Genomic DNA, 27,915 nt, shown 5'->3' with positions numbered 1-27,915 from the left:
AACATCAACCCATTCCCAGAACCTGTCTGTCTTGTTCTCAGCTATGCCCAACCAAGTTTGTGGCTGGGTTGGTTTTCAGCTCCAGTTTATGGATGACCTGTCCAATGGACCCTCCGGGAAGCATGCTGATGCCTTCAGCTCTCCAATGCTCTCCCCCTGCCCAGCGACCTAGGCATCCCTGTAGCTGAAGGCCCCACTTCTAAGGGCACTTATTAGACTTCACCCTGGCCGTGGTCCATCACCCAGCCAGCAACCGACTACTCCTGAGTCTCCTAGCTCAGCTTGGCCTCCACTCTACCTCAGATGGCCTTTGGTAACACAGTGATGACCCTGGAGGGCAGCCGACATAGGGAGGACCACCACACCGGCCCCACAAAATCTAAGATGGGGAAGAGGCCCAGACCCTACAGGAGCAAATGACCTACAATCCCCAGTAGGGGCACCCAGTATGCACAAGCAGCCAAATGGCCCAGGAAGGCCACATAGCCCCATTACTATGTTCTGACTGCCCCAGGAGATAAACCAGCAGGTTGTCTTGGCTTCTACTGACCTACCAGTGGCCTCCTGGTTCATTTTCTAGTGGGTGTGGGGTACGCTGAGAACATGCCTACCATGGTAGCCTTGCCTCTGACCCTGGTTCTCCAGGATATCACGCACTACCCCTGCACACAGCAAACTTGCCTGTGAACCTCACCCTAAATAATAAGAACCTTAGAGTCCCCCTAGATCTCAAGAACAGACCCTGTGGGCACAGCCGGGGCTCAGAGCAGGACGATGGATGGATAACAGCTTCCACAGTGGCTGTAAGTAGATCAGTTCTGCTCCGGATCATCTCCCTAGAGAGGCATCACAAGTCAGCTGCCTGGGCCAGGAGGGACTACAGGGGTGCGGCATCCTATGGGAACATAAGGCCTTCCAGGCCCAGGGATGCCAAGGCCCCAAATTAAGCACACAGGTAGACTAATCCTGTCCAGGAGCAGGCAAAGGGACCACATCTCATCTCATATGCTAATGGCCAGGGTCAGAGCCTTTCCCAGGTCCCCTCCCACAAAAGCAATCCCAGCAGCCCTCCTTCACACACCAGCTGATATGGGGTCCACAAAGACTTTGCCTACTGCCATTCAGGGATCCACGCTGCAGCACTTTCTATGGGCACCCTGGGGAACTCTATAGAGGGCCAGGGCCCAGAGAGACAACTCTAGGCCGAGAAGCAAAGAAAGATGCTTTCTGTAATCTTAAAACTTCCTAAGAACAGGTTCACCGTGAAGCAGGTGCATGCTGGGACAGGACAAGGATTAGGAGCAACTGGCCCCAAGCGGGACAAAGATTAATGTTTGGCCAGGAGCACCCAAGTGTTCAACAGTGCCAAGCTGGGACAGAGGGGCCTGTGCCTGTCTCAGGAACTCACCCTAACATCCCTCGTGCCATGTTCAAGTGAAATCCTGCTTCACAGGGCACCAGCACCCTGCTCAGTGGGACAATCTTGAGGTCCTTGTAGATGGGTGCCAGTGCCATTGGCCTGTGTAGAGGGAAGCGTCGTGTCCTGGGATTTAGCCACAAGAGCTGTTTCTTTGGACCATTTACTTGTTTTAGTTGTTGCTAATACAGGAGTTTAATGCTAAAATCTTCCTCCTCACAATAATTCACAAGGCCAGTAGCAGGCACACAGCGCACCTCTGGCCCCACACAGGGGCAGACTGGCCATGCTCAGTAGGCTAAACAGGATGGAGAAGCCTCTGTAGGGCGCTGTGGGCCATGCCTGAAGGAGCACTGCCCCACACCCCTCCAGCACAAACGATGGCTCAGTGGCTTAAGAGACTGAGAGGTCCCATGCTGCTCCACAGACAGGCCTTGGGTCTGGCCTACTTCTACAACTCCTGCTATGGATGCAGGCTTGAGGGAAGAAAGTCAAAACTTGTGGGGTTTTCCCTACAACAAGTGCTGTGGCAAAGGGCAGGACCCAGAAGCCTCCACAGGGCTCCCCAAAATAGCACAGACACTAGGACATTGCACACGGTTAAGCTCACAATATAGGCATTCCCTTATAACCCTGGAGTTTTCAACCATGGGAATGTCTTAGTCAGGAAGTCTCAGCTGGCCAGGCAGTGGTGGTGCACGCCTTTAATACCAGCACTCCAACCCCTCCCTGGTCAACATGGTTCCTGCTGATTTGGCCCCTGCTTCCTCTGACTCTAGGCAGGTGGATCTCTGAGTTCTAGGCCATCCTGGTCTACAGAGTGAGTTCCAGGACAGCCAGGGCTACACAGAGAAAGCCTGTCTTATAGCTCAAGAATAAAACCAGTTATAGCTCAAGAATAAAAATCACTGGGGCTGAAACTATGGTTCAGTGGCCCAGCCCATCAGCATCTCACTCAAGGGATGATCCCCAGTACCACATACTTAAAAAAGACAAACAAACATGTCGGGCAATGGTGGCACACACTTCTGACATCAACTGGAGGCAGAGGCAGGAGGAGGACCTCTGAGTTTGAGGCCAGACTGGTCTACAGAGTGAGTTCCAGGACAGCCAGGGCTACACAGAGAAAGCCTGTCTCAAAACAGCAAAATAAGGGCTGGAGGGCTGGCTCAGCGGTTAAGAGCACTGACTGCTCTTCCAGAGGTCCTGAGTTCAATTCCCAGCAACCACATGGTGGCTCACAACCATCTGTGATGGGATCCGATGCCCTCTTCTGGCGTGTCTGAAGACAGCTACAGTGTTCTCATATACATAAAATAAATAATTCTAGAAAACTACTGAAGCAGAAAACAAAAGTGTCATTAAACACGAATGATGACATAAATAAAAACCCAAGGTGGGAAAGCAAGAGGCTGGTTCTGGGCATATGACACAACACCCCAGGCCAGGGAGGGACAGCTGTGATGTGGCTGTGGCCTGCAGGCTGTTGCTTCCTGTAACATCCCACAAGCACAGCCACTCAAAGACAAGGGGTGACTCCTTGTAGCGAGAGGGAATACTGCACAGGGACTGGCAGTAGCCCTGCAATTAAAGAGAAAGGCACCTACGTGGAGACTCAAAGCGATGTCTGCTCCTCTGTTCAAAAATGCCACCCAATTTTATTGGGGTTGGGGATTTAGCTCAGTGGTAGAGCGCTTGCCTAGCAAGCGCAAGGCCCTGGGTTAGGTCCCCAGCTCCGAAAAAAAAAAAAAAAAAAAAAAAAAAAAAGAAAAATGCCACCCAATTTTATAGCAGGTATGAAACACAGGTGCCGTAGGATGTCCTCAGCCTCCATCCAAGCTCTCAGCAGGGACGGCCTCCCAAACCCTTGCCCAACCTGAATATTCAACAAGCCACGTCTTAAGAAGCAGTCTGTATTTCCTCCCTGGCTGACCCCTTGGCCCAAGTGTTCTGCTGGCTCCTGCAACCTCCTTTCCCATAGCTTCACCCAGCCCAGTCCACCCTGACAAGGCTTCCAGACAAGCTTGCCAGAGAATACAGGACGCCCAACATTGTGTTGCAAGTCACAGTCCTCAGTGTCCACATGGCCTCCACAGCTGGGACACACTCACACTAGGGCACGGCAGTTTTCCTGAAATCTAAACCTGACTGGGCATCCTGTACTTTTCTCTGCTGCATGTGCCAAGAGGGTAGGGCAGGGGGAGAGAAATCCCAACCTAGGTCCCCACCAGCCACTCCTCTGAATGGATTTCCCAGGGGGGCAGAGCCCAGACAACAGACTGAACCAAGGCCTGCTCAGAGAGCCACAGTGTGTCCTCTCGTCTGGGGGCCTGAGAATCTGGCAAGCAGTGACTGGGGCAGGAAGCCAACAGCCAACACCCAGAGCACCACCGCAAGGCCCTGCTGGGACTCCCAGGATGGCACTAGAGTTCTCTATCCAAAAGGCCTATAGGGGCTGAGCCTTCATCTGCCATAGATACCCTCCGGGGACTGCTACACTGCAAGGCACTACAGGCAATACAGGTGGGACCCCAGACCATGCTTGGCAGCCAACATACACAGAAATACAGATCTATCCCTGCTCCCGCCATACATAAGCAGAGGCTCAGGGTCCAGCCACCTACCCTCATGGGACCTCGGACAGGCCAGGACACCAGTTATGCCCTGGAGGAGCAGCCACAGGACACAGGATGAAAAAAGGGTGGATCCCTAGCCATGCCGTGGGCAAACAGATACAAGTGAGCCAAAGTCTGGGACCTCCTTCCCAGCCTGCTAGGGCCCTGGCCACAGCCCTGTCAGGCTGGCAGGCAGCTGTGGGACTCTTAGAAACAGGCTGAGAACCCAGTGCCCTGCAGGCCATCTTCCTCCTCTCACCACCTCCCACTGCCTGAGTCCGATGCAGAAGCCCAGACCTCTACTTTTGCTATTCATTCATTTCTTCAACACATCATATGCCATCATGGGCCAGAAACGCTGTGAACTGGGGGTGCAGGTGGGGGTGGCTCAGGGGTCAGGGTCCTACACAGAAGTGGTGACGGGTGTTCCTAGGTGGTCTCCCACTCCAAAACACACTCATGGCAGAGCCCAATTTTGCTAGTGGGGGAGCAGACACTCATCTACATTTAGGCTGTGACCAGAAGGAGGGTCTCCAAATCCAGAGAAAGAACAGGGCCAGGGACCGAGATAATGGGAGCCTTTCACAGGCAAAGGAGGACCTTTGAAATGAGGGAAGCAGAGGTAGAGGCCGAGGGAGCAGCACTTCATGGTGAACTGGAAGGGGGGATCTGAATGCAAAAATGGTTTCCCCAGGCACAGTAAGGGGCAGCACCTGGGAAAAGGGCCACCTGGGGTGCCAGGAGCAAAGCAGAGACACCCCTGCCCCCGCAAGCGGGCCAGAAAGCTTACAGGATCCAGTGCTCTGGCCCACTCCCTCCGGGACTGGCAAGACTGAAACATCAAGGACCAGCCCCTCCACACAGGGCCTCAACACCCTAGGCTGTGCCCTGTAGCAGGAGAGGGACTGCTGTGGGTGGGTGGATGACCCATCTGCGTGCCCAAAGCCACAGAACTGAGCTGGCTGGGTCCCGCTGGTGTGAGATGGAAGGAAAAGACCTAGGCACTTGGAGGGTCAGGGTCACCCGCAGAAGTGGTGACGGGTGTTTCTGGGTGGTCTCCCACTCCTGCACACACACAGCAGGGCCTAACATTGCTAGTGGGGGAGCAGGGACCCATCCACGTTTAGGCTGTGACCAGAAGGAGGGTCTCCAAGTCCACAAAGAGCAGAAGGCTGTGGGATGAAGTAACTATAAGGGTCAGCATGGACTGGATGTGTGCAAGGCCATCCCACAGTGTCCTGGTCATACACACACAAACTGGGGGAAGGGCTGCCTAGGGCCCAACAACAGGGGGTCCAGTCCGGGCAGAAAGGCCCTCATGGCCCCAGGTCAGTAGGGACCTCTGGCCTTCCAAAGGCTAGTAAAGTGCCTCCTTTGCTAGGCTAGGGTGAGCAGTAGGGCAGAGAAAAGTTTGGGGTGACTCAGACCTGCACTTGGGATGTAGGCCCCCTGCAGTAGCCAACCCCCCCCCTCCCAGGAATCCCTGCTAAGGAAAGACCCTCGACCCGGGCGAGCTTGTGGCCCCTGCAACAGGGTTCCCGGTGCCTGCACACCTAGCGGGTTCAGCACGGCCCCAGAGGAGACCGCTCGCCCCCCGACCCCCAAACTCCTGCTCGCGGGACCGCAGCCAGAGCTCCAGAGGCACGTGCTCCTGCTCAGGGGCTCCGGCCCGGACCCAGGCCCAGGCCTCGCGCCGCCCGGCCCGCCGGCCACGGGGATGCCCTGGCCACTCGCCGCTACTCCGCGGGCCACCCCCGGCCCCCAACAGGTGGGCATAGCCCCCTCCCAGCGCCGCTCTTCCCCCCGCGCGCGCGCGCCCCGGCACCGGCGGCCCAGGGGCCATTTTGGGCCGGGACGAGCACCGAAGACCAGAACCGAGCCTCGCGGGCGGGGCGCGAGCGCGACGGGGGCGGACGGGGGGGGGGGCGGGCCGCGCGGGAGGGCGGCGTGGGGAGGCGCGGAGGCCGCGGCGGGGCCGGGAGGCGCGGGCGGCGGCCCGCGGCGCATAAAGGCCGTGGCGGGGCCTTACCTCCGACCCTGTACATGTTGGCGGCCATGTCCGGGCCGGCGGCGGGGCCGCGGGGCGCGGGGCGCGGGCGCGGGCGGCGGGCCGGGCGCGGGCCGGGGCGGGGGCGGGCGGGGGGCGCCGGCGGGCGGTTTAAAGGGACCGCGCTGCTCCGCCGCCGCCGCCGCCGCCGCCGCCTCCGAGGCCGCCGAGGCCGCGCAGGGACGGGAGGGCCGCGGCGCGGGCGGAGAGGAAGAGGAGGAGCGGCCGCGGGGCGGCGGGAGGGGCCTCAGGCGCCGCCGCCCACCGCGCGGGCCGTTACCCGACCCCGCGCCGCGCCGGCCGCGCGCCCCTGGCCGAGTGGCCCTTCTGAGCCCTTCGCTCGTCTGGTCCTCGGCATCCCCTGATCGCCCTCCCACGACCCCTCCCGCCTATCTCTCAGCATCCCGGGGTGGCCATCGCCTGGCCCTGGCATCCCGGGTGGCCCTCCTGTATCCTCTCCAAAGTGGTCCTCAACATCCCCGTGTGGCTCTCCCACTTGGCCCGCAGCATCCAGCTACTCATCCCGGGAGGTTCTTCGAAGCCTCCGCTGGGTGGCCCTTGGCATCCCCAGGTGGTCCTCGGGAGGCCCACACCCTGTTTCCCTGGGAAGTACTCCTGCAACCTGTCCAGAGTGACCCTAGACATCACTGATGGCTCTCCTGCCACCCCTCCGGAATGATACTTGGCTTCTTCCAGTGGCACTCTCCAGGCCCAAGCCTGCCTGGACCTCAGCACCCGTTGGGTGACCGGTCTTTAACCCTCAGTATTCCTCAGATCCCTGGATGGCCCTCTTAAATGGTCTTTCGCATACCTGGGAGGCTCTCCCAGCCCCTCCCAAATGACTCTTGGCATTCTCCAGGCGTCCTCTCCAGGCCCATTCCCTCCTGACCCTCAGCACCCATGGGTGACCCTCCCAAGCCCCATGCCCACCTAGTCTTCTGCAACCCAGGTGACCTCCAGAGAACAACTTCCTGAGTGACCCTCAGCACACCTGATTGATCTCACAAACCTGTTGAGGTGAGCCCTCCTAGGGCTCCTTGGGAGTTGCTTACAAAGTACCCTTGGGTCCTTCTTGTGTGAGCCCTTCCCTGCACCCATCAAGTCTTGTAAGGGTCCTCAGTGTGTCCCTCATCTTTCAGCATCAGTTAACGAAGGCCCCTCTTTGTAGCATTTAGAAGCATTTGTGACTATGGGCTTGCCTTTGTGCTTGTCTAAGATTTGTGAAGAGTGGAGTGCTTAGAAATGACCCGGAGGCCAGAGGACAAAAGGTGGTGTCCCTGATGGGAATCCTGGCCCTGCCACAATTGGGGAAGTCAGGAGGAGCTGATTGGGGGCCCTGGTTGAGTCTGAGCACTTTGACAATGGAAGTCGATCGGCATCCCGTTTGAGGTGTGTTCTGTGGAACATGAATGGAGTGGAGTAAATGGAGCTCAGGAAAGCACTGTGAGCCACTGTGAGGTTAGGGCCTGTGGGGAGGGGGGTCAGGGCTGTAGATAACCAGGCAAGAGATCTGCAGTGACGCTTGGGCCCAAGCAAGGAAGGGTCTCAGGGCCTAGGCCACCACCCCGAGCAATGAGAACTCCCTGATCTACATAGTGAATTCCAGGATAACCAGAGCTACATAGACCCAGTCTCACAAAAGCCACCAGATAACATCTAGGCAGTGGTCAGGACAGAGGGCCTAGACTTGGCATATTCTGGAGCGTCTCGGTTTGCCTCCACTCTGGTAACCCTCCAGCCCCGGTTGCAGGCCTCAGTCCTTTTCCTTGGGGAGAGACGACAACCAAAGCATGGGTGGCCAAGGCTGACTTCTAGAGGTTTCTGAATTCCAAGAAAGCCATTGCTCTCCAGAACAGAACCTCGGAATAGAGTTCTGAGTGCCTCAGAAGGCAGCAGGCCAGCTTACTGCCTTCTCCTGTACAGGCTAGAGAATGCAGACTGCATAGCTCAGGCCTTGTCCAGGAGCAAGGAGCATTCGAGATCTCGGTGGCAAAGGTTCGAAGAATGAATCCACTCGGTGGCAGAGCCACCAGGCAAGACAGCTGCTCGTTCAGGAAAGAACACCGGCTTAGGAAGTGGCACGGTGACCACGATAGGAATACCTTTCCCGGGGGAGGAGCAGGGCAGGTAAAATCCAGCAGAAAAGAAAATGTAATAGGATAGAAGATGCCATCACAGAAGTGCTGTGCCTTCTGGGTTTCTAGCAATGAGGAGACAATGAGAGCTCAGGTGCTCAGTGACAAAGCAAAAGGAGGGGAAGACTCAGTCCCAGGAAACACCTTCAGGTCACAGCACACCTCAGAGGCAAACCGTCCAACTAGGAGGGGTGGAGGGAGGCATCATACCATTTCAGGGAGACAAGACTATCAATGGAACCCACTCAACTTACTAAGTACCTATTTCACACTACCAACCATGTCAGACACCAGAGGGTCACACAGTCTCTGCCTGGAGAGCTGGCCATGTAGAAGTGTCCAGAGAAAGAGTACGTCCTATCACGTGTGAGTGGGTCTCACAGGAGGTCAGGGAGAGCAGTATAGGAGGGTCCCATGCAGGTGGGCCAAGGTCCAGAGATGGGTACATGGGGCCCTATCCTGTCTCTGGTGTGGGATTTGGGTTCTGCCTCTGGTGCTCTGGTGACCTGAGCTGATCTGTTGAAGATCATGCCTAGGGCCGCCATGCAGTGAAGGGTGGCTGAGCCCCAACCCGTGACAGCTGGCCCTAGGGGCAGGAAATCAAAAGCATTCAGAGTTAAGCTGCAGGGAAATCTTCCTGAGGCCTGTATGGGAGACGTCCGTGCCACGCTCCAGCGCATCAGTGTAAGTAACACAAGTCATCTGAGGGCTGTCTTACGTGATTGAACGTTAAGGATTACTGAGACCACTTTTCAGAAAAAATATCACAGAGAAGGACAAAAAGGAAAAGGAGCATTGGTGGTGGTGGCAACCTTCATTGATGTCAGCACTGGGAGGCAGAGGGAGGCAGATCCGTGAGTTCGAGTTCAGGCTGGTCTACATAGTGAGTTCTGGGACAGCCAGCAAGAGATACAGAGACTCTTCCCTTCCCAAAAGGAGTATTCCTCCCTCCATGGTCCCAGCTGGGCTGCGGAATGGAACCGGCCTGAGCCGACCAGACAAGCTGTGTGTTCTGTGGACGGAGAACTGGAGTAGTGGAATCATCCGAGTCTTTGGGACCCAGAGGTCATGACCGGGTCCCAGATGTCAGATTTTCACACTGTTTGAATTTTGCTTTGATCTGACTATACCTGTGTCCTGGTTCTTCCCTGGAATAAGAAAGTAACTTATTACAGCAGCCTACAACAAAGAAACGTTGGATTTTTTTTTTCTTTTTTTCGGAGCTGGGGACCAAACCCAGGGCCTTGCGCTTGCTAGGCAAGAGCTCTATCACTGAGCTAAATCCCCAACTCCGAGAACTTTTTTTTTAAAGATTTATTTATTTTATGTGTGTGAGCACACTGTAGCTGTCTTCAGACGCACCAGAAGAGGGCATCAGATCCCATTACAGATGGTTGTGAGCCACCGTGTGGTTGCTGGGAATTGAACTCAGGACCTCTGGAAGAGCAGTCAGTGCTCTTAACCACTGAGCCATCTCTCTAGCTCCCAAACTTTGAGTTTTAAAGTGTTGAAAATGTAAGGTTGTGGGACTTTTACAGATATACGGTATATTAACACGAGCCTGGGGACAAACAAGGAAGATTATCTTGTGTTGGTTTGGATGTCAACTTGACAGCCGAGTGTGGGGTTTTTCTGGGTTTTTGTTTTTCAACTTAAACCAGAGTCATCTGGAAAGAACCTTCACTGAGGAATTGCTCATCAGATTGGCCAGTGGGCATGGGCATGTCATTAATGATCGATGTAGGCGGGACCTTCACTGAGGAATTGCTCATCAGATTGGCCAGTGGGCATGTCATTAATGATCGATGTAGGCGGGCCCAGCCCAGTGCTTAGGGCCACCCTTGGGAGGTGATGCTCATTTGTGTAAGAAAGCAGACAGAGCACAGAGTCTGCTTCCTACCCTGGCTTTCCTCGATAATGGATTATAAACTAATGTAAACCCGTTCTTCCCTCCCCCGCCCCCTCAGCCTTCCCCCCACCCCCAGCAGCACTTGAAGCTTAGAGAAACAGTTCTTAAGGAAAAAAATGTAACCCACAGTTTTTTTTTACCCAGACAGATTTTCTTACATATATAAAGCCCTTAAGAAAACATTTTCAGTTATACGAGAACAGAAGAAAGTTTTTTAAAACTCTAGTGGCCCGGGCTGGAGAGATGGCTCAGCTGTTAAGAGCACTGGCTGCTCTTCCAGAGGTCCTGAGTTCAGTTCCCAGCAACCACATGGTGGCTCACAACTGCCTGTAACTCAGTTCCAGATGAATCATGGCACCAGGCATGAATGAATGCACATAGCTGTGTAAGCAGGCACAAACCCATACACATACTAAAAATAAATCTTAAAAAAGACCTCAATTGGCTAAAAGTCAATAGAGGAATGACCAAGAGGCCTCAACCTTACACCAGACCTGAAGGAGACCTGAGAGCCAGAAAAAGAACACACAGTTGTTTATCCAATACCAAATGGTTAGCCCTGAAAACATGTACAAGTAGTTTATATTTAGAATATCTGTGTATATAATACATATATGCATGTAACAATCAATGCAAAAAAGAGGCCGTGAATCTGGAAGAAAGCAAGGTGGGATGTATGGGAGGGCCAGAGGGAGAGAGGGGCAGGAGGAAATGATGCAGTTATAATATCAAAGAGGAAAAGGCCTTCGCTGGCCAGGCGTGTGACACACAGCTGCAATCCCAGCACTGAAGGCCAGCCTGGGTTATGTGAAACTTACAGGCCTGGAGAGAGGCTTGACACCGGCTGCCCTTGCAGAAGGCTGTGGCTCAGTCCCCAGCAGCCAGGTGGTTGTCCACAACTGTAACTCCAGTCTCCAGGAACCCGATGGTCCCTTCTGGCCTCCTCGGGCACTTCAGTTCGTGGTGCATGTACATACAGGCAAAACACTTGTGTGCGTAAACATAAGAGAATCAAAACTTAGATTTTTTTCTCTGTAGCATAAGTGTCTTCAGATGTGTAAGCAGAAGCTCTGTACTAACGATTTCTCATCATCGCGTCACAGCATACGTCCCAGAAGTGGTTGGAATGACCTCTACACAAGGTTAAGGGTTATCACCGTGTGCGTGTTTTTAAGTCCTTTATTAATTTTGAGCAAGAGTTTTTGCAAGCCAACAAACTCATTTTTTATGTGGTGGGTGGCACGCACAGACAGCTGTGAACTACATCTCCCAGGTATCCCAGCAGCCCTGCACTGTGAAGGTCGGCTGTTGGAAAGGCCTCTTTCTGCTTCAGGTATCCAGAGTCTCTTCTGCAACACACCGTGAGCTGGAGTATCAAGATGAGAAAGTTGAGGGACCTGTGAGACCCCATGGCTGTGGCTAGCTCAAGAAAACTGGAGCCTGCCCACCTTCATCTGCCTCCCCTTGACAGAGGTGCCCAGGGTCCCTTCCCCCAAGACCTTTGTTCTCATCCTAAGATGAGCCAACCTGTCTGCTGTGAACCCCTCACTCACCTCAGTCTCCTTCAGAGGCCTCCCCATCTCCCCACATCCTTCTCTGTTTCCAAGTTTTCCCAGTAGAGCACCCTGGACATGCGTGTTGGTGGGGAGCTGTCTTATACCCCCTTAACAGCACCTGGCCCTCTGCCCCCATAGACCAACAGCACCCTGGAGAAGGTGCCCTGCTCCCCTCCCAAGAAGGGGATCCTGCAAATGTGCAGATGGGGCACAGGAAACGACACTGACTACATCTCAACTTAGAGCTGGGAGATTTTATGGGTCGTTTGGGTGGACCCTGAGTCGTCTTAAGAGACTGTAACCAGGGGCTGGAGAGATGGCTCAGCGGATAGGAGGACTGACTGTGCTTCCAGAGGTCCTGAGTTAAAATCCCAGCAACCACATGGTGGTTCACAACCATCTGTAATGAGATCTGATGCCCTCTTCTGGTGCATCTGAACGCAACTACAGTGTATTCATGTAAATAAATAAAATCTTTTTAAAAAAAAAAAAATAGGAGCTGAAAAAGCAGGGAAGAAGGGTGAACATAGGGCCAGACCTGCCATCCAACTTACCCCAGGCAGCTGAGGAAAGCAAGCTGAAGCCCTCTCCCCCACCCAAGCTTCTGGAGGAACACAGCTCTGCCTATATCCTGATCCTAGTGTAGAGACCCTCGGTGGACTGCTGTGGAACCGAATGGGCCTATATTCTTTTAAAACGCTAAACTTGGGACAGTTCGTTGCAGCAGCCCCTGGAAACCATGTGTTGCAGGAGCTCTGTCTCCAGTCACTGCTAACACTTCCAACACCAGGCTTCATTCCCTCGTAAATCCACCGGCCCTGCAGCCACATTCGCTACCACCAGTGAGTGGCCGGTGGGCAGGGGGCTCTGGGCCTCAGTCCTGATACTCTTAACTGATGCGGCTTGTGTTTGCTGTAACGGAAGCAGGTGCCCGGGTGAGAGCACACAATCAGGAGAAGCCCTGTCAACCCTCAGCCATGAGCACAAGTGGAATAGCTCACATGCACATAGCACACGGCACTCGGTGACCTTCGATTTTAACTCACTCCATTAACAGGACTCAAGTGTGTCTTCTTGCTCAGCACAGGTCTTAGCCCACTGCATGCTCTGCTTCAGGTCATCTTCAGACCCCTGAGGAGGTTGGGGTCAGAATGTGCCCCAGGGCCCTGTACAGACACTGCAGGACTATCCCTGCTCTAGTCCAGTCCTCCTGGTACCACGCTCTGCCTTCCCTTAACCCTTTGTATCCTAAGGAACACAGAGGTCTAGGATTCAACAAACATTATATCAGGGGACAACTAGGGTGATGAAGTCAGACTTCCTGGAGGAGGAGGGATTTCACTGAGTCTTAGGAAGGAAAGAAAGAAATGAGGGAGGGAGGGAGGGAGAGAGGGAGGGAGGGAAGCAAGAACAGAGAATTCAAGTTAGCTGGAGACCCAGTGTGAAGCATGGGCAACTTTATGCTTTAGCGGTGGGCTCTGGGCAGTGGTGGGCTCTGGGCAGTGGTGGGCTCTGGGCAGTGGTGGGCTCTGGGCAGTGGTGCACCACTACCAGGCTGGCTGACTCCTTCAGGCCCCATGTACAGGCTTGGATCATGCCCGCACTTGAACCTAGGATCTATCACTTCCTTTTGACTCAAAATCCCCTGTACCCAGCCCCACTCACACATACACCCAGGGCACCACTACCAGTCTCTGAGTCTGGGGTTACCTTCCATAACCACCCTGACAGGTTGGGTTACTCCCCCACTTTTCTTTCTCTCCTCCAGCTTGATATCCCCAGAATGTGACATGTTATCACCCTAGTCCTAAACCCTTTGCAGGGTCCCCTACCTCAAGATGAACTGAAACATAACTGTAGCCCCAGGGCTGCCTATGTTACCGTAAGCCGCACGGAGTACACTGCCTTCCTGGCTCTGTCCAACTCTCAGGTCACTGGCTGGAATGAGTTCAGCCACCTGGAAGCTTCCCTGTGTCTAGGACCTCACTAGGGGTCACTTCTTCGAGCTGTCCCTGCCATAGTCTTACCCCCATATCTCCGAGGTCACACATACCATAAGGGCCTTGAGGCGGGATCTAAGAGTCCCTCCTGGATGGTTCATGACATGAGCACCCCACTGGAGGAACTGCACGTGGCAGGGATCTTACCATCTCCTCAAGCAGCTGCTCAGTGAAGCAGGGGCCATGAAGGAGGGTATCTGTGGCAATCCAGCCCCTCGCCGCCCCCCTCCAGAGGTCCACAAGTCTGGTCACCAGTATGCCTCACAGAGCAGGGGTTCCTTTGGAAGGTCTTCCCTGACTCTCTCCCTTGCATGGCTCTCCCATAGTTTCCAACCGGGCTCCTAGGAAGTGGTGCTTGCCTGAGTCCTGAGACCTTTGCCCTGACTTGTTTGCTCTCTGAGGGTGGGTCAAGACCACAGTGAGACACAGAGAGAGCACAGGGCGTGCCAAAGCCATGCCCCACCAGAAAGAAAGACACCGGACAACATAACGAAGGGCTAAACCAAGATCCTTTTTAGGGGTGGGGCAACCTTGAGGTCTGGACCTCAAAATTCTCATTCTTCCAAAGGGGGTGCATTCCGGGCCAAGAAGTCCTGTAAGGCGTTGGAGTACTCTGTAGGTCTAAGGGGGTGAGGGAGGAGTACGTCTCTCTCTATACCCTCGGACATCATCTCCGCCACCAGCTGTGTGATGTCCCTCACCACATTTTCATCGGCCTGGAAGGAAAGGTCTGGGACAGGCTGGGTCAGTGGGGAGGGCTCAGTCTGCTGGTCCTCCAGATGCAGGGCCAGCACGTTTCTGAATGGGTCCCTGGCTGGGTTTGTCCTCTCCTCCATATGCAGCATGGCCAGATGCCTGCGCTCATCGATGCTGACATTCCAGGAGGTACCTGGGCGCCTGTGCTCCTGAGGCTCACATACCTGCGGGGAGAGGGCATCAGGTGCTCCTTTCCAACATGGTCACCACTGAACTCAGGTCCTCACACCTGCATGGCCAGTAGCTTACCAACCGAGCTATGTCTCTAGCCCTCATTTATTTTTGAGACAGGGTATGTAGCCCAGACTCTGCCTCAGGGCAAGCTCCTGGTGAGGGAAGCAGTACCCTCTCACACAGCCCTATGTGGAACACTCCCACACTGGCATACCTGTCCCCAGATGCAGGCCTTAGAGTGGTGCTGGCAAAGTACTTCAATGTGGAAAGCGGGGTTGGGCCAAAGGCATAACAAAGCTAACCTGTGTGTGTCCCCAGAAAGTGAGTTTCAGACATCGAGCCCAGGCAGCCTTCCTCCTTAAGAGGCCTAGAAAGCAATCCTAAAGGCTGCTTCAGTTACCAAAATCCAAGTAAAATAATCAATAAATTATCTCTAAATAGATTTAGGGGGAAAATTAACACACCAAAACCCCATGAACAAATTGGAACTGGCATGACCCGAGGAGGGGTATCAGCCAGCACCACGCAGGAGACTGGAAGGCGGCGACATACAAGAAAGCCAGCAGAGGCTTGTAGAGAAAACCCACACATAGTAGCCACAGGATGCCCCCGCCCAGGTGGGTGGCCCATGGAAGTCCTTCCAGACTGCCCCTTAAGGGGACGTACCTAGCTACCTTCTGGATAGGGGGCTAAAAAGGAGGATGAGACAACTCCAAGTGAAGGACCTCCATACACAGAAAAAATCTTGTAAGAATTAACACACAACCATCCGACAGCTCCATTCCTGGGTACAGACCCGGAAGTCTTTAAAGCGGGGACTTTGGAAGGTATACACACAGCCATGTCCACACCGCAGCTTCATTTGTTTGCTCAAAACATGGACGCAACTCAAGTGCCTGGAGAGGGATGGACCCACCCAGACAATGCAGCATCATTCACTCAAAAAAGAAAAAAGAAAGGGAATTTGCAGCTGGAGAGGTGGCTCAGAAGTTAACAGTGCGTCTGCTCTTGCTGAGGACCTGGGTTCAGTTCCTAGCACCCATGTCAGGCAGCCTACATCTGCCTAATTAATTCCAAGGGACGGGACACCCTCTGACCTGCATGCACATAAATATTCTCTCTCTCTCTCTCTCTCTCTCTCTCTCTCTCTCTCTCTCTCTCTCACACACACACACACACACACACGATTTTTTAAACACGTTTGACACATTCTTTGGTGTGGGTAAGTGTGAAGCCAGAGGGCACTGCTTGGTGAAGGAGTGGCCACCAGAGCACACAGCCCGCAATGGCTACGATCCTGACGATCCCGCTGGCTGAGGAACTGGTAAACGCAGACTCGCTGAGAGAAAAGGGAGAGCGGTGCCTCCAGGGACTGGGGATGGAAAGGGAGATGCTTAACGCAGATAATGGAGACTGAACGGAGAAAAGCCCTGGGTATCGGCTTCACCACAATGTGAACATACTCAGCAAAATGCCGGGTGGGCTCCATGAGAGAACACACACTTGGCACATACACAGACCACCCTGTGCCCATCCTCAGAACCGCACCAACACACGGAAAAGTGGTTTTGGTGGTGAAAAAAGGAGAAAGCTAAGTGAGCTCTTGATTCTAAGACATACTGGGGGGAGAAGATAAATACAGAGATGGTGGTCTGTAAGCCAAGAAGGGAGCCCTCCAGGTCCTCCTGCAAACCTCAGAAGCCAGGCCAGAGATGTGTCCCCCACTAGGTTTTCAGGCTGATGTCTTCCCCTTCACAGCACTGTCCTCACAAGTCAGAAACGGAAGCACAGTGAGTGCACTCATGCTGCACACATTAAAACACAGGAACAGGCAACTTGTGAGCCAACATGTGCGCCCGCTCCAATTCGTTAGGGACCTGGGCCTGACCTGCCTGCCTCCGAGCGGAGAGGCACCATTCCAGACCGCCTAAGCTCTGGTCATTTGCTGTGGCAGCCCCAACTGATGGGCAGCCCCAAAGGTACATCAGTGTTTCTGATCCCTTCTCTTTAGAGACAGAAGTTTGAGACAATACACTTCTGCCGTCTGAATCAGAAAAAAAGGAGAGAGTGGAAGCCCACAGCCCCTCATCCCCTTCTGCAGCCGGGCCCCAGGCCAGAGAAGTTCCCTTCTGTTGAAGAGCAGAGGCCTGTAGCCACTGAAAACAAGATGCCCACGGGCCACAACAAAGCTGACGGTTAACAAAGGCCATGCCAACACCTCCACACCCGAAGTGCACAAACCCAAGGGAGAGAGAGAATAGAGCATTTTTTTTTCTTTAGACACAATCAAGAGACCCCAGGGCTCTACTCTCGCTGAGGTGCTCAGTCGTAGGATACAGAGTACGTGAAACAGGAGCAGAAGCACACGGCGGTGGGCCATCCAGAGGACAGGACTGACCTTGGATTTGGATAGTGTGACTTGGCAAGACGGGAACTCAGTGGGAGGCTGGTGCAGAGCTGTTCCTATTCCCTGTCACCCCGTGCTGCTGTCACAGTACTTGTCGGGGCAGCTTCTGACGTGACACTGGCTGACAGAATACCTGTTCTACACACGGCACATGGACACGAGGCCACGCACCGGGACCCCTTGTGTTTATGTGGCAAGTCCGGGAAGAGTGGGGGAAAAAGACGTTTGAGAGTGAGAGACACGCACGGGACTTCCAACCCAACCACCTCAGACCAAGGAAAGGGAAAATACAAGTTCAGTATTCGTTTGGAGATACTCATTATGCAGCATCACCACCTCCAGTACGAAATACAGGCTTGAGAGCAAAGCACCGAGGCAAAGGCTAAAACAAAACAAACAAAGCAGGAGACCATGAGAAAGCCAGGGAATCAATCATTCCTGTTGGATCAGCTTGCAGTGAAGTGAAAGCGGAGAACACAAAGACATATCCAGACAGACACGCACGCATTCCGTCCCCGGAGACCGAGGAACAGCCTTAGCAGAGTGTGTTGTGCTGACATTTCTGAACACTGGCAAGAGGGAAAAGATCTGAAAGGTTTTCGAAGCTGACGTCGTCGAGTAGGTAGCTCAGTGGTTTACAGAGCTTGGGTTCAGTTCCCGGCACCCACACAGTGGCTCACGACTGCCTGTTGACTCCAGTCCCAGGAGGTCCAACGCTTCTCTTCTGGCTTTCTCAGGCACCGGGCACACACACGGTGGCCCACCATACACACGGGCCAAACAGTCATACGAATAAAATACACAAATCTTAAAAAAAAAAAAAAAAAACTTGCAAAGATAAAACTGGCACAGGCGTGGTGCTGAACGCAGGTGCCTAGCAACGCACAGAAAGACCAGAGCATGCGAGAGAAGCAGAAGCCTGCACGGTCTGTGGCGTCACACAGGAGCACTGGGGGCTAATGGAGAGAGGCTTTAAAAGGCCAGAAGGAAACTAGAACGTTTACCAAAGTGCTGCACAAGTGTGCAGAGTCATTTCCACACTTTTGAGTGTGTGTGTATGTGTGTGTGTGTGTGTGTGTGTGTGTGTGTGTGTGTGTGTGTGGCTTTCTCTGTGTGGCCTTGGTGGTCCTGGACCACTTTAGACCAGGCTATCCTGGAACTCAAAGATCTGCCTGCTTCGGTCTCCTGAGTCCTGGGCCTTTGAGTCTTTAAGGTCCTACAGCTTCCTCACCCTGTGAGTCTTTTGAATGAAGTGGCTAGATGGCATGCTCTGGAAGTAAATGGAGAAATAGAAAAATCAAGGGCCAAGGAAACAGGGACTCCTAAGACAGACAAGGGGCCCTGAGGACGGGGGACCAGCAGGAACAGGAACCCAGGACGACCCCCCACCCAGGAGAAAATTGAGCTTCTAGATGATCTGATGTACTGAGAGGAGTCCAGATGTGGTAGAAGGTTCAGGAAAGGTTCATCAGTCTCAACTATCATCTCCAAGGAAAGGCAAAAGGGCGGACAAGCATCAGAGAGCTGGGGGACATGGCTCGACTGTGGTTCAGAACAGCACGTGCTGCTCTTGCAGAGGTCCCAGGTTCGATTCCCACACGGTAACTCACAACCATTGGTAACACCAGTTCCAGGGGGTGTAGCAGGCGCGCATGCAGCGTGCACTCATCATCCAAGCAAAGCATTCATATACATAAGGTGACATAAACCTTAAAGGAGAAAGAAGGAGCCACTGTGGCGGTGCACAAATTTGACCTCAGCACCAGAGAAGCAGATGTTTGTGAGTTTGGGGCTGACCTGGTCTGCAAAGTGAGTTTCAAGGCTTTTACACAGAGAGATCCTGTCTTGAAAAACTAAAAATATGAAAATAAATAAATCATTTTAAAAAGGAGGAAAGGGGGCTGGAGAGATGGCTCAGCGGTTAAGAGCACTGACTGCTCTTCCAGAGGTCCTGAGTTCAATTCCCAGCAACCACATGGTGGCTCACAACCATCTGTAAAGAGATCCAATGCCCTCTTCTGGTGTGTCTGAAGACAGCTACAGTGTACTTACATATAATAAATAAATAAATCTTTAAAAAAAATAAAATAAAAATAAAAAGGAGGAAAGAAGGAACATCACGGTGTGTCCACTGGAGCCAAGCGTGTTAGCGCGTGCCTGTGATCCCGGCATATCTGACATAGAAGCAGGGGGATCTCTGTGCGTGCCGGGCTAGCCAGGGCTGCCTAATGAGACCTTGTCTCAAGAAAGGAGAGTTGTAACGACGCTGGAGGTGGGGGTAAGGAGCATGATTTGGGGCTGGACCAGCAGAAACAGGAGAGCACCTGAGGCTTCCTAGCCAGCCTGCCAGGCAGAACTGCTGACTTATCTGTGTTCAGTGACAAAGATAAGGTAGACAGCAACAGAGAAAAACATCTGTCACGGACCTCTGGCCTATGCACACACATACTCACACACACAAACACATTTACACACATACACAAAGATGTGTGCACACATACACAAAGATGTGTGCACAACCACACAGACATTCACACACACATATAAATGTGCATACACACACAATGTGCACATGCATAAATGTGCACACACATAAACATGTATACACACACACATATATATACACAAAAATGCTCACACATACACATTACATACTCATACCCACATACCTACAATATACATACATGCACGCATGAATACATACACACACAGGCACCCACAGACCACGCATACACACATAAACATGCACATATGTACAGGCACACATACAAACCAACAAATATCTATGTATTTTATGTAGATGAACAGTTTGTCTTCATGCACACCAGAAGAGGGCATCAGATCCCATTACAGATGGTTGTGAGACACCATGTGGTTGCTGGGAATTGAACTCTGGACCTTTGGAAGAGCAGCCAGTGCTCTTAACTGCTGAGCCATCTCCCCAGTGCCTAAACAAAACAAATATAACTCCTTGGGAAGATGGGAAAAGAGAAGAGGTGGAGGTAGGATACCAAACCCTCAATTTTTACGGCAGGAATCAGCAGACTCTAAAATGGAGGGGCAGGAGGGAGCAGCGTTAACTTCATGTGCACATTCTGCAAACATCACTGACCAGACCCTCAGCGAGAGAGCTGACAGCAAGGGCTTTGGGATGACTGTCCAACAGCATGCAGGATGCTTTAAGAAAAGTAACCCAAAGAGTTAAAGATGAGGATTTAAGTAACCGATGTGGGAGAGCATACTCAGAGCTCTAAGTCATGTTCTCATCAAACAGACAGACCTAGGCCACAGACAAGATGGACCCACACCGAGTCTCTGGAGCTCACAATTTTGAGGCAGCACAACTGGGATTGACAATCAGAGATAACACACTCTTACTGTAATGAATACCCGTTCTAATCCAACATGTGAGTGCAAAGAAAGAGAATGAAATGAATTTTTGTGTGTTTGTTTGTTTGTTTGTTTGTTTTTAGACAGGGTTTCTCTGTGTAATCGCCCTGGCTGTCCCGGACTCACTCTGTGGACCAGGGCTGGGATTAATGTGCTAACATGCCCAGCTTGAAGTGCAGATCTGTTTTTAGCTAGAATATGAGAGCAAGCCATACCAGAGCTCCAGAGTGTGGGCAGACCTGCACTCTGAGGACAACCTGCGGTTTAAATCCACCACTTTAATCCCAGCACTCAGGAGGCAGAACAGGCAGATCTCTGAGCTCTAGGTCAGCCTGATCTACAGAGCAAATTCCAGGACATCCAGGAAGCTAGGGCTACATAGAAAGGTCTGTGTCAAAAATGAAAGAAAATGATGATGATGATGGTGATGATGGTGATGATAATGGTGGCAGTGATGATGATGGTGGTGGTGAGGAGGAGGAGGAGGAAGGAGGGGGAGGAGGAGGAGGAGGAGGTGGCGGCGGCCCCAACAATCATCAAACAAACCAGTTAAGAATTGATGGCGTGAGTCTTTAGTTCCAGCCCTCAGGAGGCAGAGGCAGGGGGATCTCTGAGTTGGAGGCCAGCCTGGTCTACACGGTGAGCTTTAGGACAGCCAGGGCCTCACAGAGAAACCCTACCTCAAAAAAACACAAACAAACAAGAGGTCCTGCCCCTCTGGGGCACCCAGATCTGATTCCCAGCAAGCACACAATGGCTGCCAACCATCTAACTCCAGTTCCTGGGTCTGATACTTTCTTCTGGCCTCTGTGGGCACCAGTCGTGAATGAACATACACGAAGACCAAACCCTCATACACATAAAGTGATTGTAAAAACTCTTAGTGGTTCTTACTGGTGTATTCGTGCTTGGTGTTCATTCGGGTGCTTTTTGCTTGTTTTAGAACTGAAAGCCCCGACTTCGGGCACTTTCTTTCCCTCCATGTTCGCTTTGTGGTGCTGGGGAGTCACAACCCACCACTCAACTTAAAAAAATTGTGAGTGTTCGCTTGCATGTATGTGTATGCTATGCCAAATATATGTCTGTGCTGGTGGATGCCAGAGGTATCAGAACTCCTAGAGCTGTAGTTACAGAAGGGTTTAATGTGACTGCTGGGAACTGGACCCAGGTCCTCTGCAGCAGGAGCAAGGATTTTCTGGTTTTTTGAAAAAAAATTTTTTTTGGAAGCTGGGGACCGAACCCAGGGCTTTGCGCTTGCTAGGCAAGCGCTCTACCACTTTTTTGTTTGTTTGTTTTGAAATTTTAAGTCTATGAGTACACTGTCGCTGTCCTCAGACACACCGGAAGAGGGCATCGGATCCCATCACAGATGGTTGTGAGCCACCATGGGGTTGCTGGGATTTGAACTCAGGACCTCTGGAAGATCAGTCAGTGCTCTTAACTGCTGAGCCATCCCTCCTGCCCAGCAACAAGTGCTCTGAATCACCAAGTTATCTCTCTAGCCCTCATTGCCATCGCCACTCAACTTGGAAAACGGTTTTCTCACTGCTGTTTTGTTTTGTAGATAGAATCTTGGCGTGTAGCCTAGGCTGCTCCTGAACTCACAATCCTGCCTCAGTGTCTGAGCACTGGGATCACAGGCAGAGGCTGATGTGCTGGCTTTCTCATTCCTAACCATCTCTCCAATAATATTCAATGATATACTATTATAAGCATGCCTTGCGGACCGTCACCGTACAGTTTCTATCTCTGATTGTGCTATGCTTTTTAAAGCTGTTGGGTCCTGCCTTCTTTTATGTTTGGACTAAGGTGAGCATTTCTCCTTTGGGATTCTAAATACAGACTCTTGCAAAGCAGTTTCGGTTTGAGTTTGGTGTACTTGTACTTGTGTGGCGAAAGGAACGGCTGTGTTCCGTTACCGTCCGGTAAATGGTCAGCCAACCAGTCCAGCGCTGTTTGTTGAAAACCTTTTACTACTGGTTTGAAATTGCATGGCAAGCAAAAATTAACCCCCTAGAGTTACTTGGGGCCAACTTCTCAGCATTTGTCTGGAGCAGCAGGTACATCTGCCCAACTTTCCTGATTCCAAACCAGCTTTCTGGAGTACGGTTTAGGGATGATGAGGCCTTGTTCTTGTTTTTTTTTTTTTTAAATTAGCATGCTGCATGGCTTCTTTTCAGATTAAAGCTTTCAGATACATTTGCTTCTCAGCTTGTATGTTCGTGAACACATGGGCACCAGACTGCTCACAATTCCTCGCTCGTTTGTGACACAGCGTCTCACTGCACAGTCCTATAGCTGGCCTGGACCTCTTTGTGCTTCCTGTGAGAGCAAAGCAGTAGCCTTGCCTTGGATTGTGACCCTGACTGCACCCTTCTGCCTTGCCTCAGTTTACCTGCCCACATGCTGCCTTGTCCGTGTGTTCTGAGATTATACTCTGGCTGTTAGAGGTGTACTCTTGGAACTGGGGTGAGAGACTCTGATGGGGAAAATTCTGTTTATCGTTTCATTTTTTCTCTTTTCTTTTTTTCAGAGCTGGGGACCGAACCCAGGGCCTTGCGCTTGCTAGGCAAGCGCTCTACCACTGAGCTAAATCCCCAACCTCCGTTTCATTTTTCTTGATGCCAGACATTCTTTTCTTGGCATTGAATTAAAAGTGTTGGGCTGGAGAGATGGCTCAGAGGTTAAGAGCACTGACTGCTCTCCCACAGGACCTCAGTTATGTCCCCAGCACCTATAAGACCGCTCACAACTCCCTCTAACAACCTCTTCTGGCCTCTGTGTCCTCCTGCGTCCACACGGCGCACATAAGCTCCCTCGGGCTCACAGAATTATGACTACGCTGCTAGGTGTCGTGACACCTGCGATTGTAGTGTCTGGAAGGCTGAGGCCTAAGGGTTATGAATAAGTTCAAGGCCAACCTGGACTTGAGAGCCTGTCTCAAAACAACTAAAGAAACCGGGATGTTATTTCCTGTCAGCACACATGCACTACCCTTCTCTGTGCTTCTACAGCACTGGATACGGAGGTCCCTGTGCTCTCTGTCTTAGTCCATGTCAAAGTCATTTCTGGTCGTCTACACGTCTGCTGTGAATGTGCTCTGCAGACAGTCTTTCTGTTTACCCTGCTTGAGCCCTACCTACAGACATTTTTTTTTTTTTTTTGAGACAGGGTTTCTTTGTGTAGCCCTGGCTGTCCTGGAACTTGTTCTATAGACCAGGCTGGCCTCAAACTCAAGAGATCCACCTGCCCATGCCTCCCAAGTGCTGGGATTGAAGGCATGGGACACCACTGCCTGGCCAAGGGCCCTACAGACATTTAAATTATTGCGTAAACAGCCAGCCTCCAGAGTGGTAGAACCCAGAGACTATCAGCTCCTGATGGTGTTACCCCCAGCTCTCACTCTCACATACAAAGTAGGGGTGACTAGTGTAATCTCCCCCACAGAAACAAAAGACAGAAGCAGAACACTTATATTCCCAGGGTAGAATATAAGAGTCTTAGCCACTCTGAGCTGCTCCTCCTTCTTTCCATTCTCTCACTAGGGGGAGCCAGTGTCTGGATGCCTGCCTGTGTAAGGGTCCTGGGCTACCCTGTGAAGCTCACCTAAAAGGGAGCCTGTGATAAGGGTCTAGAGCCTCCCAACAACGTCTCCTGACTCCCTACCACTGACTTACCCTCTGGATGCGAACTCCGTAGAAGCCGCTGCCATCCTTGACTGAACCCTTGACCATGACCTCCTGAGACCAAACAAGGGCCACCTAGGCAAAGCACATGGCCCAGAGGCATGGGGTACAGCCATAATTCCTGAACTTGTGAGGTGGAGGCAGGAGAATCAGGAGTTCAAAGTTATCGTTGGTTTGAATAGCAAGTTCAAAGCCAACCTGGGCTACAGGAGACCTTTCAAAAATCCAAACCCCACAGCAATGCCCCTCCTCCCAAACGGGGGTGTCACTTAATTATTTTAGGGCAAACTGGCAGATTTAAAACATTATATATGTCCATACAGTAACACGATCTGGTTCCATAGGGGAACTTCGTGTCTGCATCTGGCAAAACCTGCAGCGTTCCTCATAAAAGGCAACACAAAATCAGAGGGACCTCATGGTGCCTGTTGCCAAAGTGAGTGGGATCTTTCCATGATATTTCCCAGTTTAGTGTATTGAGACGCATATGCTACAATAGTCACAGAACCAACCTTTCTTTCTCTCTTAGTTTTAACTGCTTTGTGGGTTTTCTAGGCAGATATTATATTGTTCCAATATCAACCGTTTTTGGTTTTTGTTTGTTTTGTTGTTGTTGTTTTTCCTATCCAGCTATTTCAGCTTCTTTTCTTGACTACAGCAAAGCCTTACACTATGAATTCCTGTTTCCCAGGCTAAAGCCAGCCCTGCTACTCTTTTTTCTGTATGAGCTCAGCTCCAAGACAGAGACACATCGGCTCATATTTTATTGTTGTTACTTGGCTTTGTTTGTTGTTATTGCTTTAAGACAGGGTATTACTATGTAACCCTGGCTGGCCTGGAAGTCTCTATGTAGACCAGGCTGGCCTTGAACTCACAGAACCTTCCTGCCCCTGCTTCCCACATGCTGGGAATCAGCACACTGCCATGCCCAGCAGCATGTAGTGGTTTTATTTAAATGCTGAGCTCTGAGATGTCTTGGGGAGCGCCCATCTAATCCAGCATTGCCCTGCAGGAACCCAGTGTCTCTCTCCTACTATTCAGGCCTCTGCAGCTCTTTTCGGGAACTGGTGGTTAAAGGTCATCTCCCTAAGTGGTTTTGCCTATTCCCTAAGTTTTACTGCTGTCCCAAAGAGTGAGGGTCATCTTCCCTCCTGATCCTATCTGCTGTTGTGGCTCCAGAGGCTACTGACTTATGGTCACTGTACTGTGTAAGATTCCAGAAGACTCTTTCGGACTGACGAGGACGATCACAAAGTCTCCACATGAGGCTGACTTTGCGTGTCTGTGCTCCTTGGCAGGCCAGGGAGGGTGAGGAAGGTATCCCTTATCGTGGTTCAGCCTGGAGCCATCCCAAGCCTCCTCCCTGCTTCTCTCCAGTGTTCAGAGCACGCTGGCCAGACTGTCAGGAAGTACTGTCTGCACAGTGGCTAAACCGGGTGCCTAAGGACCTTGTGCTAGGATAGTTTTCTCCAACCGTTGCCTCAGGCCAAGGTTACTGCATTCAGTGAGGTACCATGGGTGGCACTGTGGGCTGAAGACGACCTGCAGAGAAAGGGACGCTAAAGCTCAGGCTGGGGAGGGAGGAACAAAGAACTCATGTTAGCCAGGCCAGGAGTCCTTGGGAGGAAACACGAGACGGAGCTGGCTGAGGGAAGAACCAGAGGAAGCATGCTCCATACTGAGGGGACACAAAGGAGAGAAGTGACACAGGACAAGGTTAGGGGAGGCAGCCTGGGCATCCCTCAAGGCCAGAGTTACTAGCAGGGCCTGAAAACTGTGGAGGGAAGAGGCAAAGGAACTTGAAATGGGAGCCAAGTCCAAATGCAGTCGAGGTGTGGCAGGATTCTTCTCTGTCCCCAACTAGGAGCCTGGTGTCCCTTCAGTCACAGGACTCTGGCTCATCCCCATTATGTCGTCTATATAAATGCATGCACCTGTGCCTGTTCCTGAGCAAGCCTCTCCCAGGTGATAACACTTTAGCATCTTGACCATCTAGAATGCCCTGCCTCATGAGAGCTGAAGGGTCTACTGGTCAGCCCTGTAGGGCAGCTGCACCTTGGAGGGACCTCAAAGCACGGGACCCGGGAGGACATGCTGAGGAGGACCAGAGAGCCATGCACATAGCTCTGGAACACCATTCTTCTTTGTTGCTGCTGCTAGTTCTTTTGAGTGTCTTGTTACTCAGCCTGGCCTTGAACTTGCAACGCTCCCACCTCCTTAGTCCTGGGATTAGAAGTGTGAACCACCACACCAGGCTTGGGAGCTCACTTCCTTTATTTGTCACCTTTGACCTCAGCAGGTCCGGAGGTGGACACACGTGCACCCCAGTGCCTGGCTCAGTGGCCGGCCACATAGCAGAAGCACTGAAGATCTGCCAGCATGAGTTCTGGCACGGTCTTGACTGGTGCGGGCTAGCTTTTGCACTTCCTCTCAGTGAAAACTATACCACAGGGAGTGTGATATCCTCTGCTCAGGGAATGCTCTAGGGCCCGCACACAATTCAGTGCTTGCTGTCCGGTGATGATCAGGGTATGCCTTCTGTTTGAGGCTGTCACAAATGCAGCTGCTGTGTACACTTCAGTGATGGCTGAGACCTGCCCAAAAAGGACACTGCCCTGCTCTGGGGACTTCATTCTCCCTCCCACTTAGTGACATCCTCTTGTCCAAGGGTCAGGGACACTGGGAGAGCTGAGGTGGATATGTGTGGCACCCTCCTCCTGACCTCAGGCAACTCCTCCCTGATTGGCATCCACCAGAGGAAGTCTACCTTCGAGCCTAGCCTGAGTGGTTGGAGAAGCAAGCCCGAGAAACTGAATGTTTCTGCCAGCCCCATTCACTCCTCTCCTCTTGTTCCAGAGGTCCATTCTCTATGTCCCTATCCAACCAGTCCACCTAAAAGCCTGGGTTTTCAGAAGAGCCTCCTACTGCTTACCCAGTCTTGGGTCTGCAGGTCCTCCGGAGGCTTGCTCTTGGTGTCTGGCTGGCTGGAGGCTGCTGAAAGCCCCTGCTGGGGAGACTGTTGACTTTGCTCTTGAGCGAGCTGCCACTGTAGCGTCTTCCTCTGGGGGCGCTGCTGCCTGCTGTCCATCTCTACATACAGCAGGTTGCAGTTCCCACTTCTAGTGCTGTGGGGCAAGGTGCAGAAAGGGAACTGAACTGCTGAACGTGTCCTGCTACCACGACAGATCTCTAAAGCAGATGATGTCAGGCCCTGCTAGAGCCGCCTTCTACCCAGTGACTACTCTTGCCAAACAGCAGGGTCCCTTAAATGACTCTCTCCCAGGTTTTGTGGCCACTATCCTCCACAGCAGAGTCCCCTGAGGGAAAGCAGTAGCCTAGCATAAGCAGATGCTGCCCTTCTCTGCTCTCACCGGACCACCTACCTGGTCGGCCTTTCCTCGCAGGAGGGCGCTTTGTCTGTTCCTCAATCCTAGGGTCCTACCCTCAATAGGCCTCCCTTCTCTAACTTAGACGGCCCTACAACACACAAGACCCAAACTCAGGACCAACCTGAGCTCTCATTTCCCACACTCTCCAAGGGTCTGAACTGTGGAAGTCAGTTGAAGGGCAGCAGTGAAGAGATGTGGGGAGTTGGGTCACCCGCTCCCACGCGGAGGCAGAGCTCGCCCAGAAGGTTCCGGTAAGGGCTAGGTAAACTCCGGGACAGATGAGGTGGGCTTAATAAACTCCGGTTAACAATGGATCAGCTGGCGAGACCAAGCTTAGAAGGGTCTGCACCGGGAGTGGAGGGTCGCGTGGCCTGTGAATGCTCATTTAGGTCTAGGTAAACCAGGTTGCGGCTGACTTCGTAGAACCTCCAGCA

At 52.4% G+C, this 27,915-nt stretch overlaps 2 protein-coding genes across 9 annotated transcripts in view; both read right to left on the bottom strand.

Moving 5' to 3' along the window:
* Mta1 (metastasis associated 1) overlaps positions 1 to 6,160 on the bottom strand; it is a 38,623-nt gene extending 32,463 nt beyond the window's left edge. For 6 of the 8 annotated variants that reach the window (XM_032908557.1, XM_032908558.1, XM_032908559.1 and 3 more), the window contains exon 1: positions 6,062 to 6,157. In XM_032908557.1, coding sequence (XP_032764448.1) covers positions 6,062 to 6,089 — 28 coding nt within the window. In that variant the 5' untranslated portion in view covers positions 6,090 to 6,157. Of the gene's footprint in view, positions 1 to 6,061 lie in introns of all 8 variants that reach the window. The other 2 variants (XM_032908564.1, XM_032908562.1) reach the window with 2 other exon arrangements.
* An 8,073-nt stretch (positions 6,161 to 14,233) lies between these two features.
* Tex22 (testis expressed 22) lies at positions 14,234 to 27,503 on the bottom strand. Its single transcript, XM_032908921.1, has 2 exons — positions 27,025 to 27,503; positions 14,234 to 14,599 (listed from the first exon to the last, which is right to left on the bottom strand). The coding sequence occupies exons 1-2, from the start codon at positions 27,178 to 27,180 to the stop codon at positions 14,234 to 14,236; spliced, it is 522 nt and encodes a 173-aa protein (XP_032764812.1). The 5' UTR covers positions 27,181 to 27,503.
* Positions 27,504 to 27,915: the final 412 nt, after the last annotated feature.

Source organism: Rattus rattus, chromosome 7 (assembly GCF_011064425.1).
Source record: "Rattus rattus isolate New Zealand chromosome 7, Rrattus_CSIRO_v1, whole genome shotgun sequence".
NCBI classification, from domain to species: domain Eukaryota; kingdom Metazoa; phylum Chordata; class Mammalia; order Rodentia; family Muridae; genus Rattus; species Rattus rattus.
This window is presented reverse-complemented; position numbering and strand designations above follow the sequence as displayed.